This window comes from Dreissena polymorpha, chromosome 9 (assembly GCF_020536995.1).
Source record: "Dreissena polymorpha isolate Duluth1 chromosome 9, UMN_Dpol_1.0, whole genome shotgun sequence".
NCBI classification, from domain to species: domain Eukaryota; kingdom Metazoa; phylum Mollusca; class Bivalvia; order Myida; family Dreissenidae; genus Dreissena; species Dreissena polymorpha.
Genome location: NC_068363.1, coordinates 66,618,370 through 66,639,718, shown reverse-complemented (window position 1 = coordinate 66,639,718; position 21,349 = coordinate 66,618,370). Strand labels below are relative to the sequence as shown.

The 21,349-nt window shown below is 37.9% G+C and overlaps 1 protein-coding gene across 1 annotated transcript; it reads right to left on the bottom strand.

The window, feature by feature from the left end:
* Positions 1–113: 113 nt before the first annotated feature.
* Positions 114–16,268, bottom strand: LOC127844470 (uncharacterized). The gene is made up of 7 exons (XM_052374717.1): positions 15,072–16,268; positions 11,134–11,191; positions 10,596–10,739; positions 6,182–6,289; positions 5,549–5,653; positions 2,805–2,909; positions 114–2,370 (listed from the first exon to the last, which is right to left on the bottom strand). Coding segments are annotated over exons 1-7 (1,395 nt in total). The 5' UTR covers positions 15,073–16,268; the 3' UTR covers positions 114–1,496.
* Between the last annotated feature and the right edge of the window lie 5,081 nt (positions 16,269–21,349).

Here is a 21,349-nt window from a genome sequence, read left to right as displayed (position 1 = left end):
TGTCAAATCTTTGTATGGGAGAAAGTAATCTTGATTTTGAGCTACATAGTTTTATAATGAATTCCACTAGTAACTACGACTTCATTTAAATAAATACAAACGTTTTTGGAACATTTATTTTCATAAAAATACTAAAAGGTCATGAGTAATTCTTAAAAACATTTTTTCGTAAAATACATGTATATACAATCAATGTCCAGACACTAGTAAATAACATTATTATTTAGTTTAGTTTAAACCTATTTATTTAAGCTCGATTGCATCGAAAGCATTATATAAACGCTGTCGAGTCCGTTTCCTGGGCTTAGAACCAGTACTTGGTGTCTTTGGGGAGATCTAAAGAACGCTCCCACGGTGGGGATCGAACCCGTGACCTCCCGGTCGCTAGGCGGACACCATATCCATTACACCACGGCGACCTCATTATTATTTAATGTTTTTCAATACACAAACAAAAAACGTGACAGACAACTAGCATTACAAGTTTTGAAAACTATCTAGTACAATTTAATATCAAACGAAAATAAATATATTGCACATTTTCTAAAGTAAGTGTTTAAATCTACCATTAATAAATGTTAGTAAAACACCAACGATTGTTGTATAAACAACATTTTCATCGTGGCAAGTGACAACTGAGCATTATTACTAATGCTAGTGTAAATGTTTAGTGTCTGTGGTTGTGTACCATTAGTAGTAGCTCCGTTTAAGTTCAAAGTTATCTGAGTAGCTCAGTTTAAGTCCATAGTTATCTGAGTAGCTCCGTTTTAGTTCATAGTTATATTAGTAGCTTCGTTTTGGTTCATAGTTATATAAGGAGCTCCGTTTTAGTTCAATGTTATCTGAGTAGCTTCACTTTGGTCCATTGTTATCTGTGTAGCTCCGTTTTCGTCCATTATTATCTGGGCAGCTTTGTTTTTGTCCATAGTTATCTGAGTACCTCCCTTTTAGCCCATAGTAATCTGAAAAGCTCCGTTTCAGTCCATAGTTATCTGGGTAGTTCCGTTTTAGTTCATAGTTATATCAGTAGCTCCGTTTTGGTCCACTGTTATCTAAATAGCTCCCTTTCAGCCAATACTTATCCATAGATATCTGAGTAGCTCTCTTTAGTCGATAGCTATCTGACTAGCTCTCTTTTAGTACATAGTTATCTTAGTAGCTCCGTTTTAGTCCTTAGTTATCCGAGTAGCTCCGATTTAGTCCATAGTTATCTGAGTAGCTCCAGTTTAGTCCATAATTATCTGAGTAGCTCCCTTTTAGTCAATAGTTATCTGAGTAGCTCCCTTTTAGTCCATAGTTATCTGAGTAGTTCCGTTATGGTCCATAGTTATCTGAGAAGCTCCTTTTTTCTATCCTTATCGTAAGTCTTACATGATCAGCACTGTTATTTGTCCAGGCCGATCACACAGGTGAATCAATATACGTTTGTAACTAAAACCGTCTTTTAAAATTTATGGTCAAATGTCAGTCAATACCACTCGACCGCCTCATTAACGCTACTTACTTGACGGCTGCGCAGTGAACACCTTTATATTGTTCTTGTACAGCGCCACGTACAGTTTGTTGGTTTTCCAGTCGTAGTATATCGCCTGCGGCTCCTCGATTCCTTCCGCAGACGACAGGAGGGCGCTGATGCGCTCCAGATTCTTGGAAACGAGGTGGATGTAATTCTGGTTATAAGAGCACACCAGCAGCCCGCCGTCACTCGTGGAGCATAGCCCTTCCGGTTCCGCCAATTCCGGGTCGCTGTAGGACTCGAATGTGTCGCCTGTAACGGAGAGTTTTGTAATCGTGTGTTTCATGGTGTCGGAGACGAAGATATAGTCCTCGTTACTTGAGCTGCACACGTAATGCGGACGCAGAAACATCACATTGCCTTCACGAAATGTAAACGATTTCAACACAACGCCTTGTAGGTCCAGAATTTCTACTTTTTCTGGGTCCACGTACGATACCACGAGGCTGTTGTGCTTAAACAAGAAGTCAATTCCCCGACAATCGCCGTCGACTTTCAAGAACATGGCCCTGTATTTGGAAATAATCTGTATCTCTTTCCTTAACTGAAGGGTGACGGCGAGTTCGTCGTTGGGGAGGGCTGTAATGTCCCAAGGGGCCGCCGGTAACTGGTGGTATTCCACTATTGTGTTCGTGTTCACGTCCAGTATTTTCACTGCGCTGTTGTTGCAGTCGGCGAGGGCTAGCGTGCAGGGGGATGCCAGTACACATCCGGTAACTCGGCAGCTGTTTTTGTCCAGACCGGAAGTGACGTTCAGCTCGTCTATTAAGACGAACCTGGCCTTTGCCATGTCTGTCGTGGAGGTAAACTTCCGCAGGGACTTGAAATGTCGGGAGTTTCGAGATCCCTTTAATCTGGAAATTAAAAAATGCAAAGAATGGCACCATAGTGTTAACAAAGTATTACCTCTGATAAACATAGAGTGGCGCGTACACTCGCATACAGTACGTTACTTATAGTGTAGATTTTGTTACGCTTCACGAGTATTTGCTCATAAAGTACAGGAATGTATCAATGATTACTCTGATTGTATATTTTATTACGTATATTTATTTCAAATGACTTGTTATTACAGCTACAACACAAAAGTTTAATGTTGCTAATGTGCCTTTCATCATTTTCTCTCCATAAAAGCTTTATACCATCATGGAGTATATAACTTACCGGTATGTACAGTTATCAACTTCTCTGTGAACAATATTATATGCATTTGTTACAACTTAAACAACGCAATACATGGCACACAAATACAAGTACACATTTCCAGGACATGGCATGCCTCGCTCACCTGTCTATTTCCTTATTTAGGCCGCTGTTTATTTTCATGACTTCCGCTAACTCTTGAGTCTTTCTGTAATTCTCAGCTATCAGAGTCTCGTGCTCGACCAGGAACCTGCGGACGTGGAACACACTTCTTCAATGTGAGGCATGTCGGAGTGGTTTAGGATAGGGGAGTGGGCGCTACATACACGTGTGCGTAAAGAAAGGGTCCACTAGGATCAGCCTCTGCGGGATGACATTGTTACATCTTTTGAGCCTAGTGCTGAGAAAACTTTACAAATGAATGTCGCCCCAGATTAGCATGTTAAGCCCGCACGGGTTAATCAGGGACGGTATTCTCGCTTTTTGGAATGTTAAAAGGAAGTTTCTTCTAAACGAAAATCAGTCTAGGCGGATAGCGTTATCGCTGATTAGCATGTGAGGAAGGGACTGCACATGCTAATCTGGGACGACACGTGCATAACATTAGGTTATCCAACGATATACATGTATATTAACAATATAAGTAATTGTGAATTTAACTAAAAGAAACTTCAGAGCCGTTATTCAATATAATATTTTAATATTTACCAAATATACCATTTGCTTTACGAAAGCTTATTATTACCAACGTCGTGCGGAAACATGCGCTATGCAATATGAGGTCAGCTACCCTGTCCGCTTAATAGACCAGGAAACCTTGCGAGACCTTTTAGCGGACAATATACCGGTTGCTCCTCACAAAACTGCACGATTTCTGGTCTTGAGCTACCATGTCCGCTTAATAGAACAGGAAATATTGCGTGACCTTTTAGGCTTTAGCGGACAATATACCGGTAGCTCTTCACAAAACTGCGCGATTTCTGGTCTCGAGCTACCCTGTCCGCTTAATAGACCAGGAAACATTGCGTGACCTTTAAGGCTTTAGCGGACAATATACCGGTAGCTCCTCACAAAACTGCGCGATTTCTGGTCTGGAGCTACCCTGTCCGCTTAATAGACCAGGAAACATTGCGTGACCTCTAAGGCTTTAGCGAACAATATACCGGCAGCTCCTCACAAAACTGCGCGATTTCTGGTCTGGAGCTACCCTTGCCGCATTCGGTATAAGAATCATTTAGCATGACGTGGCTCACATCGTTCATGATGTTAGTACTACCCGGTAATATCCTTTGTTTTACCCACTTAAACATTACTTGTTTAAATTGGTGCGCACTATCTAAACGCAGTCTACAAGAGAACGCGCAGACTTCATTTCGAATGAGGAATGGAATAATTAAATTAGCGACTGGGGCAGGTGGTATTTACATGGTTACCATAACTACCATATAGACACAAGTGTGTTCACGCTAACAAAATAAACAAAAGGAACGTTGAATGTTGAAAACGGTTTTTCATGTAAACAAACTTTTAACAGTTCAATCATTTCAATACATAACGAATGATTACCATAAACACAACTAGTTACAAACAACTTATTATTCTCTACAATGCTATGAACTATAGAATTAGCGGTACTGATTACGTATCAATAAACAATTATTAAAGGTGCCTTTTCACAGATTTTGGCATTTTTCAACTTATTCATTAAATGCTTTATATCGATAAATGTAAACATTGGATCGTAAAAGCTCCAGTAAAAATTCAAGAATAAAATTAAAAAAAGGAAAAGAACATTGCCCGGACCAGGTTTCGAACCAGTGACCCCTGGAGTCCTACCAGAGTCCTGAAGTAAAAACGCTTTAGCCTACTGAGCTATTCCGCCGAGTACACTTACTTGACGTATTTTATACCTTATATAAGCAATCTTCGTAGTTTCACAGAATTTAACGACAAAAACAGAACTCTCCAAATTATTCAATCGTTTCGCGTTGCAACGCTTTATAATTTTTAGGTTTTAAAGGGATCTTTTCACGCTTTGGTAAATTGACAAAATTGAAAAAAGTTGTTTCAGATTCGCAAATTTTCGTTTTAGTAATGATATTTGTGAGGAAACAGTAATACTGAACATTTACCATGGTCTAATATAGCCATTATATGCATCTTTTGACGATTTTAAAACTTAAAAATTATAAAGCGTTGCAACGCGAAACGATTGAATAATTTGGAGAGTTCTGTTTTTGTCGTTAAAGTTTGTGAAACTACGAAGATTGCGTATATAAGGTATAAAATACGTCATGTATGTGTACTCGGCGGAATAGCTCAGTAGGCTAAAGCGTCTTTACTTCAGCACTCTGGCAGGACTCCAGGGGTCACTGGTTCGAAACCTGCTCCGAGCAATGTTCTTTTCCTTTTTTTAATTTTATTCTTGATTTTTTACTGAAGCCTTTACGATCCAATGTTTACATTTATCAATATAAAGCATTTAATGAATGAATTAAAAAATGCCAAAATCTGTGAAAAGGCCCCTTTAAAATCGTCAAAAGATGCATATAATGGCTATATTAGACCATGGTAAATGTTCAGTATTACTGTTTCCTCACAAATATCATAACTAAAACGAAAATTTGCGAATCTGAAACAACTTTTTTCAATTTTGTTAATTTACCAAAGCGTGAAAAGATCCCTTTAAGATTCAAAGTTGTATATAACATTAGTTAAATTATGACCCAGTAACACACAAATGAAACATGAAAATATCGTTCTTAAGTTGGTTTATTTAAATTGTAGTTTGCTATATAAACACTGCATCAAGTTCAGTAAACCCTCCAAGCTGTAACCCTGATTTTCTTGCTACTAAAACATAATATTTATCTTTCATTAAGTGCCCACCTCGCCTTTATCTCTTCAAGGGCAGCCAGCGAATCTTTGGCGTCCACTAACTCTTGGCAGACCTTCTCGAATGTTGTCTGAGCCAAGTCCAGAACGTCGATGTACCTGCAGAACACAGCGACACGTGTCTTATTTCAACGTTTGTCGAAAGGGCATTCATAACAGCTCGTATATAAATGTGTCGTGTTCTGAGAAAACTGGGCATAATGCATGTGCGTAAAGTGTCATCTAAGATTAGCCTGTGCAGTCCAATTTGTTAATCCTATTTAGGCGGAAAGTGTCGTCCCTGATTAGCATGTGTGGACTGCACAGGCTAATCTGGGACGACACTTTACGCACATGCATTATGCCCAGTTTTCTCAGAACACGACACAAATAAATACACGTATATTCGAATATTTGTATATGGATTCGTTGACATTAGTCCATATACTTGGACTAATTGATGGCTTCTGAGCTTTACATTTTGTATAGAACATAATCAACACTACCTCGTTTTCTATCGTGCTCGTATATGCAAAAATATCTAAATAATGAGATAAGAAAACACACAATCACAGCTAAGACATGATTTTTATATACAGACATTAAATCGCACGCAACAATGTATCAAATGTGTGTGTTTATCACAACCTGAGTAATGCCTCCCTTTCCTCGTGCACGGAGACGCTGTGCTGACTGGAAAGAGCCCTGCCACGTGCCACGAGGTAATCTCGCACGAGCGCCGTGTCGCTGAGGATCCTGAAACACGGGTATACCAGTGTGTTACTGCTGCAACTGCGTAGAACGCGACTAAACGACGCCGTAACTATGTTCAGTACGACTGTTCATAGTATTTACCTTCACCATTTGTGTTATATCAGATAAGTCACATTCAGAAGACAATTTAATTACAAAACGAAAAGGTGAAATTGATTATAATGTACATAAGTCGCAAATACTGTAAACTTGCGTTATGGTTCATTGAAAAGAATCTACCGATATAAGTTAAATTTAACAATAGTCAATTAGTATTACTGCAGATTTGTAACTGAAGTCCGCGAGTCCGCATACTCTACAGCCAGACTAATAGCGGATGATTGCCAGCAGTAAATACCATGCATAATTGTCATGAATTTCGCGGGGAAACGAAATACCTTAACATGCATCACTTGCGCGACTTTTGCGCGACTTCACAAATTCCCAACAAAACATTAATAAATAAGCCGTGCTCTGTGAAAAAGGGGTTTAATGCATGTGCGTAAAGTGTCGTCCCATATTAGCACGTGAAGTCCGCACAGGCTAATCAGGGACGACACTTTCCGCTTTTATGGTATTTTCGTTTCAAGAAAGTTTCTTCATAGCAAAAAAACTAGTAAAGGCGGAAGGTGAGGTAGGCTAATCTGGTACTTTACGCACATGCATTAAACCCCTTTTTCACAGAGCACAACCCCAAATATATTTTAAGAAACAAATATAACTGAACTATGACGAGCAACATTGATTTTGTAATTATTCACATCGCATAAAGACGTCCATAAATTCAAGTTCATCATGAGTGTCTTGTTCTGAGAAAACTGGGCATAATGCATGTGTGTAAAGTGTCGTCCCATATTTGCCTGTGCAGTTCGCACAGGCTAATCAGGGACGACACTTTCCGTCTTAACTAGATTTTCGGTAAAAAAGGGCTTCCTTTCAACGAAAAATACCATTAAAGCGGAAAGTGTCGTCCCTGATTAGCTTGTGCGGACTGCACAGGCTAATATGGGACGACACTTTACGCACATGCATTATGTGCAGTTTTCTCAGAACGTGACTCATGTAAACGTATCGAAGGCGGATACGCGCCCTCGACAATAAAGGTGCGTTTATCAAAATTGGCACGCACTGATAGCTTCATGATTGTAGAGTGTGATACCTGAAGTTCTTTTGCAATAAACGAGCTTGATTAACCCAAGTTTCCGGTAGTTGACGGAAGTCGTTCTAAATTAATATCAATTATCTCGTACATAAAAATTGCTCGAGTTGCTGATGTGTTGATGGAACGTAGACACTTTAAGGGGTACTGCGTTCATGAAATTAGGGCGAGCATGTTGTTAGACGTTCCTGATTACTAACGAAGACGTTCGCATCAAACATGTTTTTGTTTCTTAATCGTATTCTGTCTTGTATAATGTTTATAGTTGTCAAGATACTTAAAGTTAACGATACGCGTGTGTAATATTTAACTACACTGATCTGCCAACGTTGGAAGCATCATACCATACTAGAAAATAATGCACTTCAGCCGCTTTGCATTCAACTTCTTTGCTTGATTATCCACGCCGATATTTTTTTCGGGGAGGATATAGTTATTGGTCCCGTCCGTTTGTCCATCTGTGCGTCCGTCTTTCCGTCCGAAACTTTGTCCAGGGCATAACTCCAAATCTATTCAACGGATTTACTTTAACTTAGAATATAAAAAGATGGCAACCAAGAGAAGTGCAGTGACCAAGAACCATAACTCTATCTACCTTATTTTTTTTTAATTATCTCCCTTTATATAATTTCAAAGTAATTTTTTTGTCCGGAGCATAAATCTTAATCTACTGAAGGGATTTACTTTAAACTTAAAATATAAACAGATGGCAAGTAGGAGAAGTGCAGTGACTAGGAACCATACGTATATCTACCTTATTTTTTTAATTATCTTCCTTTATTTAATTTCAAAGTAAAAAAATCAGGAGCATAACTCTAAATCTAAGGAAGGGATTTACTTAAAACGTGAAAAAAAAATGCAAAGTATGAATGGTGCAGTGACTAAGGACCATAACTTTATCTTCCTTAGTTTTATATAATTATCTCCCTTTATTTAATTTCAAAGTAAATTTTTGTCCGGAGCATAATTCTACTGAAAGGATTTATTTGAAACTAGAAATATAAACAGATGGTAACTAGGAGAAGTGCAGTGAACATGAACCATGCCTCTTTCGGCCGTAGTTTTTTTATTATCTCCCTTTATTTTATTTTTTTTATTTATATTTTACTTATTTATAATTTTAAATTATATTTAATTTATTTTCATTTTAGTAAATATTTTAGCTTTTCAATTTTTAATATCTCCCTTTATCTAATTTTACAATAATATTTTAATTTGAACACTGAAGTATTCACTGTAAAATGAATAGATTAGTTTAAGGAAAAATACAGTATGTATTTATTTTGACCTTGCGGTCAAGGATAACCCATTGAAAGTGCAAGCACTTATTTCCAATGGGGTCCTTTGGTTTTTGCTGAAGAGACAGCAAGCAGAAGAGACAGCAAGCAGAAGAGACAGTTTTGGGATACAAGGAATCCGGGTGCGATACCCTAGCTCTTGGTTCTTTTACGTGCTCAGTGTATAGCACCGATACACGCGAGAATTACCTGTGATCAAGAAAAGTACCTGTATATAGTCTTGTTTTTAATTACCTCCCTTTTTTATTTCCATAAATTTTATTCTCTACATCATAACTCAAACACAAAATAACTGATTGACCATTGAAATAAAAATATATGAGACAGGTGCCATATTTACAAATATTATTCTACTCTCTAAAACAAATGTTGTCATACAAGCAAACACATTACGGCGGGGATTCGGCACTACTGTGACAAGCTCTTGTTTGAATACAATTCGCCCGCTTAATTATTATCGCAAATAATTAAGGCTGGATATTGTGTAGCATATCCACAACCATCCAACCTAACTTATATAATTATAAGGTGTATAGAATTACGATTTCAAGTTAATTACGCATCAATTACAAATAATAACCGACGATTAAATTATTCATTATTTAAATTATTGACATTTTACATTTTGAACATTTACATTTTATTGGGATTTTTTAGGATTTTTTTTACTATTTTGCAAGCAACCGACTTGGGAAATGTTATTCCTATGTATTTGAACAAACAAACACGATGTCATTAAATCGTCCATGCGCAGGCAATCAAAATGTTATTCAAGCTTTCAGCGATAATATGTATAAGTGATTTTTTGTTAAATATGACCGATTTATTACATTTCTAACATCAGCATAAACTATCACATGTTTAATCTACCGAACATATTGAAATTACAGGAACTGAAAGCTACATGTCTGCGGAGCTATCGAATGTCTTATCGTGGCTGGCGTGCATTCTTGCTAACATGGCGATGCTGATAGCCGGCTAAAGGAGATACACCTGTTTGAGAAACGATGCTAATGGGACGCGATTATCTACGCAAACTGATTCATCGCTGATTAACGACAGCAGATCGTATACAGCTAATATAAATGCCAGCGTGAATATCACAGGTCGGTTCTAATATTGCGATGCGCACCATATTGAGTCCATCGTTACGAACTGAATATTTGCGAATCCTAAACATGAGACCCCATAGCAATCGCGATGTTTAGATATACAACTATTTCTTTGTCTGTTTATTTGCTTAAAAAGCAGAATGTTACATTAATATGTATCCTGTTAATTAAACAACACGCGACGTCGCATGTGGATGTTTCTGCATAGACGTCAGCAAAAAGTACATTACGCCGAATTCGTTTTGAACATAAATAAAAACGATAATCATAATCATCATCATCGTCATAATCATAATAAGCAGCAGCAGCATCGAATTCGTCGTTGCTGTCGTCGTCATAAACAACGCTGACTTGTCTCCTTATGTTTGATTTATAGATCTTACATGTTAATTCCGTATGAGCGCGAAAAGGCAAGGTTCCTCCACGTACATCTATACGCAACGGTTGATACTAGTTAACGCGTTGCGCGGCGCCGCAAAGACGTGTCAATATGTATAAAAGTTTACTCACGTAGGCTTTATGCTGTGGCATAATTATGCAACTTTACATATGAACAAATTGTTAAAGTACTTTTTATTAGATATGTTTATGTTTACTAAATGGAATGATATTTGCTTTTTGTAACTTCAGTGAACACTTTCAAATTTAAAAAGAGTACTCGATAAATAGAGGAATTTTCAACTCAGATTAATGCAGCGCGTGCGCATGTCTTGCCGTCGCAAACTGCAAATGCACGATACCTCGATTCCCCAAATTGATCTCCGTGTCGAGAGTTTCCGGGGGACGCCTGTTCGAGATTACGTGGTTCCGGTGTTCGTCTAAGTGGCCCATCGCGCACAGCCACCAGTGTCACGTCACTCACCGACCGCGCCTCATGGCTTGAACTGCAACGAAAACGCATCATTCTGAACATAAAACGTTGAGAACAAGTCGACCGTGCGAAAAACTCTTAGCCGTCATCAATAGATGTTTAGCTTCGATTTATTATTTTGACATCCGTGAATGTTTTATGATATGCAACATAAAGTTATCGTTTGCTTTCAATATTTAGGACTATACTCACAAGCTCTTTTTTGTGAACTGTACTTTTACAGAACATTTCAAATTCAAGCTTAAAGATAAGATGTTATGGTTTACTTTTCTCAGTATACTCTTTTTATTCTGAAACAGTGGATTGTCGGGTAAATATGCATCCGTTCCATAATACCAGATACCGGAATAGAGCCTATTAAAGTTGTAATGACAAGAAAACAATAATGGTTCAAAATTGTTGATTACCTTTTTATTTTGTAAGTCTGGTCCTTGGACTCGCAGATTCTGCCCAGGACGTTAAACACTGTGAATGACAGTCAGAGAACCATTACTTCAATGTGATAAATTAAAACTCGCGAATTTCCGTTTGGTAAACGGAAATGGATATTATAGCATTTTAAAGTAAAAAAGTGTATCAATACAAACTAGAATTTGCTAGCATATAATATAACTGAAACCACGCAGGCAAACTATGCCACTTGACACTGTCTATAGTACCTCTAGCACCTGGGACCGAAAATCTTAGCAATTGTTCTAAGCAGATTATGAGAAACATCCGTAACCATGTTAGAACTCGACCATGGTGTCATTAGAAAAAAAATGTGCTGAGCATTTTTTTTCGTGGTGATTGCACCAGCGAATTAAAGTGGCATTAAGCTTGTTCATAAACTTTCAATACATACAAATAAGGCAAACTGCATCCCCGCCTTTGTGGCCATGTTTAAAACATTTTGCGAACTCCGCCCTGATATTAGAACAAACGTCATGCGACATTGTATGATTGCGCAAAACAGACGTCTACAGTGTTCATAAGCTTTACAATGTTCATAATTGTATTTTAATTTGTAAAGTTAGAATATCAATTCATTCTACATGTTTATAGGCAATTCTACAAAATACAACACTGTGATAAGGTTACACCATTCTTATGAAGATCTGCTAAATTTCAGCTTCGTATGTATATGAACAGCACGGATGCAGTGTATATATTGATGCACTTAACAAAAAGAAATAGAACAGTTAATTTCAAAATCTCAGTTCATTCTCTTTTTTTTGTCGCGTTATATATTTAAGTTTGGTTAGTGATAATCCGAATTTAATTGGACTAAATGACCTAATAATTTTTTACCACACGTGGCCCAGTTTTTGACTAGGCCGAACAATCATTTGAACAAATGTTATTACCAATTTTCATGACGATTGAACAATGCATGTTGAATGTCACCCCTTACGTGTTAACATGGTAGGCCTAAATGTTGAAGACGGAAGATGTACATAATTGATCAAAAAAGCTCACCATGAGCACGTTGTGCTCATGTGAACAAGTCTTTTTATCGGTTGTTCTGTATAACTCTAACATCGGTAACCATGCCGACGATTCCACCTGAATTTGAACACACGCAGAGTACAAATTTTACCGAATACCTTTATATGGTCGTCAGACTCAACGCAATCACAAAATTAAAGTTATTGGCTTAAGCAACAACAAAAAATGCATTTGCGACCGACATTTGATGTTAAATGAACGCTTTGATTTTAATGCTTGATGCTGTAAATTCCATTGCTTCTGTTTGGTCTACACACCCATCGTGGAAGGCGTATACAATAAATCAAGATAAGAAAGTATTTAATGGGAATTATACGACTCGTTTCATTAGCACATACACAGTCAGGCAGCATTAAACGAGCTCTAATGTGATTATTACATCCACTATACGTCACGTTAACCCGTTGGTTGTTTTATGCGATGCGCTCGAAGAAAAGAAGGGTAGCACGCGGAGTATCCAGACAGGCGTATCTGCTGATGGAAAATCAGCGGTCTTCCATGCATCCGTTACCGCGCTGCGCGTCCGCGTTCCGTGTCCGCGTTCCATATACGGACACGGGGTATCTATTTTATGCATCCTCTTATTATTTTAGCCTTTCCGTGTAAAAAGCTCATTCCAAACGTGTTGGTACTTGAACTAAGATATCGTTATTAGAAGAGCACACATTTTTTATGATGACTGCTGCGGCAGTACTGCATGTTAGTAGAAGGAAACGCAGACATAGGTACTGGACACGTGCCATCATAAGAAAGCGTCAAACTTACGGCACATACTACCATCTTGTTAGAGAATTAGAGCTGAACGATGAAGAGTTCAGGACCTACGTCTTGGTTGACGACTTTTTCTTTGTTTTCTTTCATACGTTGGTTGTATATTTCAGGGTGATCCCTTACTCAATTTATTATTTTTTCACTAATATCTATGCTTGAAAGTCGACCTTTCGTTCGCGGACGAAAAATGCGGACGCGGAACGCGGATACATGAAATAGCTCCAACAGATTTCAACCAGTCCGTTCGGACACACGGACGCGGAACTCTGACGCGGAGACATGGAATACCGGCCGGTCTTCTTTTTCTTGCGACGGCGGGCATTTCTCGAGCATTTCTTTAGTTGTTGTTTTTTCTTGAATAATGAATCAACCCCAAACACATTTTTTGTTTGGTAACTTTTTGTTGCCTTTTTGTTAGATATATAATGTTGACTTTCAAACAAGAAACAAGAATTTAATAATTGTTCATGCTATTGTTATGGTGAAGGCGTTACATATGATTGAATGTGTGTGCAGCAAATTCCGACCCCTATTTAAGTATGGCAAATGGCTACATTAGAATACCAATATATCCGAGAATTGTATATACTGCGTCCAATTGATCGATAAAAATACCGGTATATGCCGGAATATTGTCAGTTATACTGCCGCTTGCTAAACCAAAATACCGGTATATACCTGAGTACCGGTAATGCAAGTTATGCGGCCAATTGCTAGAGAAAAAACACGGTTTACACCAGAGTTCTGTAAGTTATGCGGCCAATCTCAAAAATATAAAAATTCCTGTATTAACCCGAGTATTGTAAGCTATGCGGCCGATTGCTAGACCAAAATACCGGAATATACCCGAAAATTAAGTAACGCGGTCGATTGCTAGACCAAAATACCGGTATAAACCTGGATAATGTAAGTTATGCGGCCGATTGCTAGATAAAATACCGGTATATACCCGAGTACCGGTATTGTAAGTCTGCTGTAAATGGCTTGGTCAGAATTCTGGTATATGCCAGAGAATTGAATGTAAAGCGACCAGTTGCTAGACCAAAATTACCGGTATACGGTACCTGAGTAATGTAAGTTATGCGGCCATTTGGTAAATCAACATACCAGTATATACCAGAGTATTGTAAGTTATAGTGTCAAATGCCAGATAAAAAAACACAGATATATAACCGATTATTGGAACATTTGCGGTCAATTGCTGTTTCAAAATATCTGTTTACACCCGAGTATTATAAATAATGCGGCCAATAGCTGGTTAAAAAAACGTATACTGGAATACCCGAGCGTCTATGCGGCCAATTTGCTTTCAAATGACGAGCGTTGATTTGAAAGTGATGAACTGCGATTATTATGCGACGATATTCATCAAAAGCTATCGAGATATGCATATTAAAATACCATCAGGTTAGAAAAGAAGCGGACTAATTTCAAACGCTTAATAAACTTACATCCGTAATACATATTAAGAAACAACTGAATTTAAAAGCAAAACGTATATTCGCCATTAATAATGGCGTTAAATGAAAACTTAAATGAATGCGACGTACACCATCGCTTAAGAAATATGTGGGGAAAAATACGAGGAAGTAATCGACAGAAATACGAGAAAGCCAATTCAGGAACACATGTTTTAAAGGTAGCGGACTTTGCATAAGCAATCGGACATTTGCAGGACGACGGGTAATCGGTATAAAACGTATCCAATAGCAATCCGATGTTTGTAATCCAGCTCTACAACAAATTGATGTTTTAACAGTTGCACATGTCGCACTTCTAGTACATTATATTTGCCGCATCATGCGAAAACCGACCTTATGACATATGCGGCCAGCGTAGCTCCAGACCAGCCGGCGCATCGCTTTCTTGTCCGCTAATGAAACCACGAAACAGTGCATGACTTTATAGCAATCAGGGTAGCTACTGACCAGCCGGCGCATCGCTTTCTTGTCCGCTAATGAAACCACGAAACAGTGCATGACTTTATAGCAAACAGGGTAGCTACTGACCAGACTGGTCTTAATCTACGCTGACCGTACAGCCTAAGAACCTTTATAATATTTAATAAAAATATAAACATACTTACTGTCTTTCTCTCTCGTTATTTGCTTGTCCGTACTGTCCTCCTATTCAGAATACAATTTGCAATGCCAGTTGTAGTAATCAGCATTCCCCGTCAACGCACGTTGTTACATGCTAGACAATTATCTCTTATTAACTATCCACGAATTATATCCAGCATCTGTGAACCAAAACATTTTGCGTTGTTCTATGTGGTGATATGTGTATATTCGTACAGTCTATGTGGTGATATGTGTATATTCGTACAGTCTATGTGGTGATATGTGTATATTCGTACAGTTTTCCAACTGCTTTTCGTTTGCGCTGTAGGTAAAATTATATGTACAAGTTAGTAAAACAACGAGCAGTACTTGTGCCTAACAGTTTTTTTTCTACATATATGCAAGTGAGTTCGTATACATGTTAATATATGTATTAGATGATTTTGCATTTACAATTAGCGTTTGTATACTATAAATACAGGTTGCAGTCGTTGTAATATATTTGTATAAATTCGCGTTTGCATAGCAGTGACTTTTTCAAAGTAGGAGCTATAAAATATCGCTTGCAGTTGTTATTTATAATAGTGTTACAGTTTAAAATCGCAGTGGATGTTTATTGAGTGTATTACGTGTCTTGCGAAATGTATTTATGTTAGTCTACATTCGGTTATTTACGACACAACTTTTTGAGTATATAACTAAGAAAAATCATCAATAGTTTGACCTGCTGCATGTGTGAACTACCGGTAGCTAACAGGTTCTGCTGTATTCACTTTTTATTCCATGGCAGGTCGCAATAAAGTTGCATAGATGATGAGTTATCAGCTGGTTGTTGGACAACTTCAACATAAGCGTTATGTTTTAGACGTAATCTTCAAATAAAAATCGCACATCTTCACCGATTTAAGTTCCTTACACTGATGTTCGGTATGCAATTGCATTCAGTAAGATGCCTCACACGTGCATTAAATTACGTTATTTTATTTCCCAAATGAACGTACGTCACTCAATGTCACTTTAGCGATCTAAACACACCTGTTCAAATAAGCAACACTGTCCTCTACAATCACGAATGCCGTCCCGAAATATCTAGTAGGTCTATAAAACAGGTACGTTCATTCAACGGGCACGACGTTATATGCAGGCCAATAAATATCCAGCCCGCGTTCAAACCACACGTAGAATCATGACGTTTTACGTAATACTACGTGCAACGCTATCTCATTCACAGAGAATCTGATTGAGAAAAAAGCATTTTTACAGCCTGAGGGTCCCCTGACGAGATCCGTCATGATTTGTTGATAAGCTACCTGCGTAAAACTGTACAGCGGATACTTTTCACGGTCGATGTCTGGATTAGTAAAAAATTATGAACATCATTTCACTGGGACTGCTGGTACTGCTATTAGCCACTACTACAACTGCTATTGCTGCTGCTGCTACTACTGCTGCTGCTGCTACTGCTACTACTACTACTACTGCTACTACTACTACTACTACTACTACTACTACTACTACTACTACTACTACTACTACTATTACTACTTCTACTACTGCTACTACTACTGCTACTGCTGCTGCTTCTGTTGCCGCTACTGCTGCTGCTACTAATACAACAGTACCACCACCACCACCACCACCACCACTACTTTGTCTAGTAGCTGAATATAATTTTTTACAATGGCATTACGTATAACTGCAATATAACACACATTATTTTCTCGGTCAGAAGCTTAAAATGCATATACGCAGTACCTACCAACCTACGGTAAACAGACTTTCAGCCTCTTGCCCTTATCACTGAAAACAGATGGAAAGATCAAGGAACCAAAAAATACCCCGAATATTTTTCCAGTTAAAACAAACTACCTTGTATAAACCGGCCTCTCGATTATCAGACATTATGTTGTAGCAGCATTTTATGAGTGTTACTCTTTACAAAAATATTTATAAGATACCTGTACATTTGGCGAACGCATAACATGACGGTCGATACAGATAGCCAGGTAGGTATAAATGGATTCTAGATTGAAAAGAAGATACATAATTCGGACAAGCGACAAACATCAGACCCTGATCAGAGAGGGAAACCAGAAGTGAAGAGCGTTGAAGATGATGCCGAATTAAACGAGGAACATTAACGCGAGTATGACTTAGTGTGTTAATTTCAGCAAAAACATATGGGCCGTTCTATGTGAAAAGGGGGTTAATGCAAGTGACGACACTTTCCGCCTAAACTGATTTTTGCTTTGAAGCTACTTTCTTGAAACGAAAAGAATCATAAAAGCGGAAAGTGTCGTCACTGATTAGCCTGTGCGGATTGCACCGGCTAATCTAGGTCGACACTTTACGAACATGCATTAACCCCCTTTTTCACAGAGCATGGTCCATTTGGGTTTTAATGATGGGCCAGGAATTTCATGGAAACAGTTTCGACGTGAATAGCACTGCATTACTATGACTACTAGTGGTATACATATGTCGCCGTGGAATTCTTAATTAACAATTATCAAACGCACAGACGATTGCTCAAAGCATTTATATATTTATTTGTTCTAGCCCGTTTCCTGGAAATAGTTGGCAAAGTTATTAGTATGAATAGAACAGAATAAATTAGAGATATTCTTGATGAAATGATTATCGCAAAGCAGAGCATTTTTTTCAGAGAATGTCATCAATTATGATAACAATTTGCCAGCCATTCTGTGTCGAATATCTACAAGAATTTAACGCAGCGATTGCTAATCTGTCTGCTATCGGGCACATAGATTTGTATTCGGATACGGGATACATCCTTGACACTAAACGAGAAAACAACAACACGCTGTTGCGAATACGTCAACATGCAATAACAACGTTAAAGTGACCTTTTCACAGATTTTGGCATGTATTGAAATGTGTCTTTAAATGCTTTATACTGATAAATTTAAGCATTGGATCTAAAAAGCTCCAGTCAAAAAAACAAGAATAAAATTAAAGAAAAAAAAGTAACCCGCAACTGGGCTCGAACCACTGACCCCTGGAGTAAAAGTATTTCGCTTACACCACTCGGCCATTCGCGCTGATGCAATCAGCGATGTATTTTATACTTTATATTTAAGCAATCCTCGTAGTGTCACAAAATATAACAACAATAATAGAACTCTCCAAATTATTCACTCGTTTCGCGTTGCAACGCTCTATAATTTTCAAGTTTTTAAATCGTCAAAAGATGCATATAATAGATATTATAGAGCATGGTAAATGTTTAGTATTACTGTTTACTCACAAATATCATAGCTACAACGAAAATTTGTGAATCTGAAACAACTTTTTTTAATGTTATCAATTTACCAAAAGGGTGGTTTCGACCACTCTCATATGCACAATCCTTACCCTTCTGCTGCTGTGTTGGCCATAACCATCGATGAAAATACATTCTCTAAAGAGATACGGACATAATCAGTTGACATCAGAATCAAAGGAAACGCTTTCCGTTAGAGTGGCTTAAGAGTAAAATAGCTACACGTGAGCAAAGAGCATTTAACACACTTACACTTTCATTTGTATTAGAATTGATATGTAAATATCGCATTGACCATTAAAGAAATAATTCAATGTTTCATATGGATATTCAGTTACAGTTATTCGTATACGCCGTATCTTGATTATTAAAAGCCTACCTGATCCTACAAACTTAGCTGATTTAAAAAAACCAATCAGTAATTTGTGTTTAACAATAATGATAACGATGGATGAAATAAAATTTCAGCAAATTAAAGCAAGCATTTGTTTTTAATTGGCCTAAATAGTTATAAAAGGAAATCCGACTATATGTGTCACAGATACTGATGCCCCAAAAACATGCTTTGCTTGAAAAACACCCTTACACTTAGTATACTTAAAACTTGATAAACTGTCATACGCTTCTGACGAAATTGATTGCAGCAAACATCTTCACTTTGAGATCACATTCACATGAGGGTCCATTCAGCTGTACAAAATGTGCATCCTCCCATTTTAAGAGAAGATGCACATACAGTTTAAGGACATACGTAATATTAAACAATAAAAAACACTAAAAGCCATTATTCTACTTAAATGGTCCCTGCGAAAAGGCATTCATTTACACTCATCTAAAAATTAAGGCCATTAATCGGGGAAGTTTGTGTGAAATCCACCCAGAAGTGTTGGAAGAATTCAGAACACACATTTATATACATATGTATTTTAAATATGTGTGTTGTTCTGAGAAAGCTGGGCAAAATGCATTTGCGTAAAGCGTCGTCCCAGATTAGCCTGTGCATTCCACACAGGCTAATCAGGGACAACACTTTCCGCCTAAACTTGATTTTCCGTAAGGAGGGACTTCCTTGAAATTAAAAATACCATAAAAGCGGAAAGTGTCGTCCCTGATTAGCCTGTGCGGACTGCACAGGCTAATCTGGGACGACACTTTACGCACATGCATTATGCCCAGTTTTCTCAGAACAAGACACATATGTATGAACAAAAGGGCTACAGCCCTAGGTGGCTCACCTATGACTTCAGTGAATTGAACTATTCTGAGCCAATTTTGTGACGTTTCCGAAAAAACAACTTGGCAGAGATGTCACTAGAACAAAAGTTCTGAGCAAGTTTCATGAAATTTGGACCAAACAAGTGTAGCATCTTGAGTTTCAAAATTGTTTCACTGAAACTTAAATCCCCTCGTAACAATGTTTTTCAACAGACCGCTACCATTTTCCAACTGAGTAGAGATAGTATTAAAACAAGTTACACCTAATTTTAATCCCAGGGAAATGATTTGAAAAAAAAAACTTAGTAGAGGACATCCATATTAAATTAAATGCCAAATTTAAAATCTCTTGGTGATGCGATTTCAGGGTGGATTTTTCACGCTTTTACAATAAACACAATTTACAATGGAAACAAGAATTATCCAGAAACATCCAGGATGTGGCAAATTTTAACCGCAGTGGCACGATTTAAAGAAACTTTGACAATTTCTACAATACAATGTTAGTATGTTACTGGTCAAATACCATAGCTCTGCTCTGTGCCTTGCAGTTTGAAACAAGCTTTTTTCAATATATACATCAATGGGAAACAAGTAATCCCCAAGGCAGAGCCAGTTTTGACCCCAGTGGCATGTTTTTAAAAAACTTGGTGAAAAAACCCCAATAGGATTTTAACATGTCAAATACCAAACCTCTGTGCCTTGAGATCCAGAGAAGTTTTTTTTAAGTTTTAATTATATAGATATAAGGAAATAAACTTGTTAAAGACAAACATAGAATGTTACATTTGTTTAGAAAGTGTTCATTCATCTAATACATTTAAAAGAAATAGTGGGGCTGGGCCAATTTTACCTCATTGGAATGATTTGAACTAATTTGGTTGAGGACCACCATATGATGTTACATGCCACATATTAAATCTTTGGGCCTTGTAGTTTCAGAGAAGATATTTAGCGTTATATGTCAATATAAATAAAAGACACAAGGGGGCTTGGCTCTTTTTCACCTCAGGGGCATGCCTTTAACAAACTTATTAGAGGACCACTAGACTATTTTACACGCAAAATATGAAAATTTATTTTTTTAATGTAAAGTTTCAGCTCTGGTGACATCTATATGCAATGGACCGGCAAGATTTGAACAACTTTAAACAAGGCACATCAAAGAATAATTTCTTAAAAGTTTCATTAAAAACTGCTTTGTTAAGAAGTTGTTCGAAGAAAAAGTTAACAGACTGCAGGGACAGCACTGTGTCCATAACAGACTGCAGGGACAGCACTGTGTCCATAACAGACTGCAGGGACAGCACTGTGTCCATAACAGACTGCAGGGACAGCACTGTGTCCATAAAGACTGCAGAGACAGCACTGTGTCCATAAAGACTGCAGGGACAGCACTGTGTCCATAAATACTGCAGGGACAGCACTGTGTCCATATAGGCTGCAGGGACAGCACTGTGTCCATAAAGACTGCAGGGACAGCACTGTGTCCATAAAGACTGCAGGGACAGCACTGTGTCCATAAAGACTGCAGGGACAGCATTGTGTCCATAAAGACTGCAGGGACAGCACTGCGTCCATAAAGACTGCAGGGACAGCACTGTGTCCATAAAGCTCCTTATGAGCATCAGTAGGTGTCAGATCAGCTTATTAGTGGTAAAAAACAAACAGACAAATGCCATAAATCTGTCAAATTGGTGGCAGCCAAAATATCTTGCATAGCAACATGAAGGTCATTCAGCTGAGAAATGTTGTGTAAAAACTATTAAGCTGTTAAATAGTTAAAGTACACAAGCTCTTTGC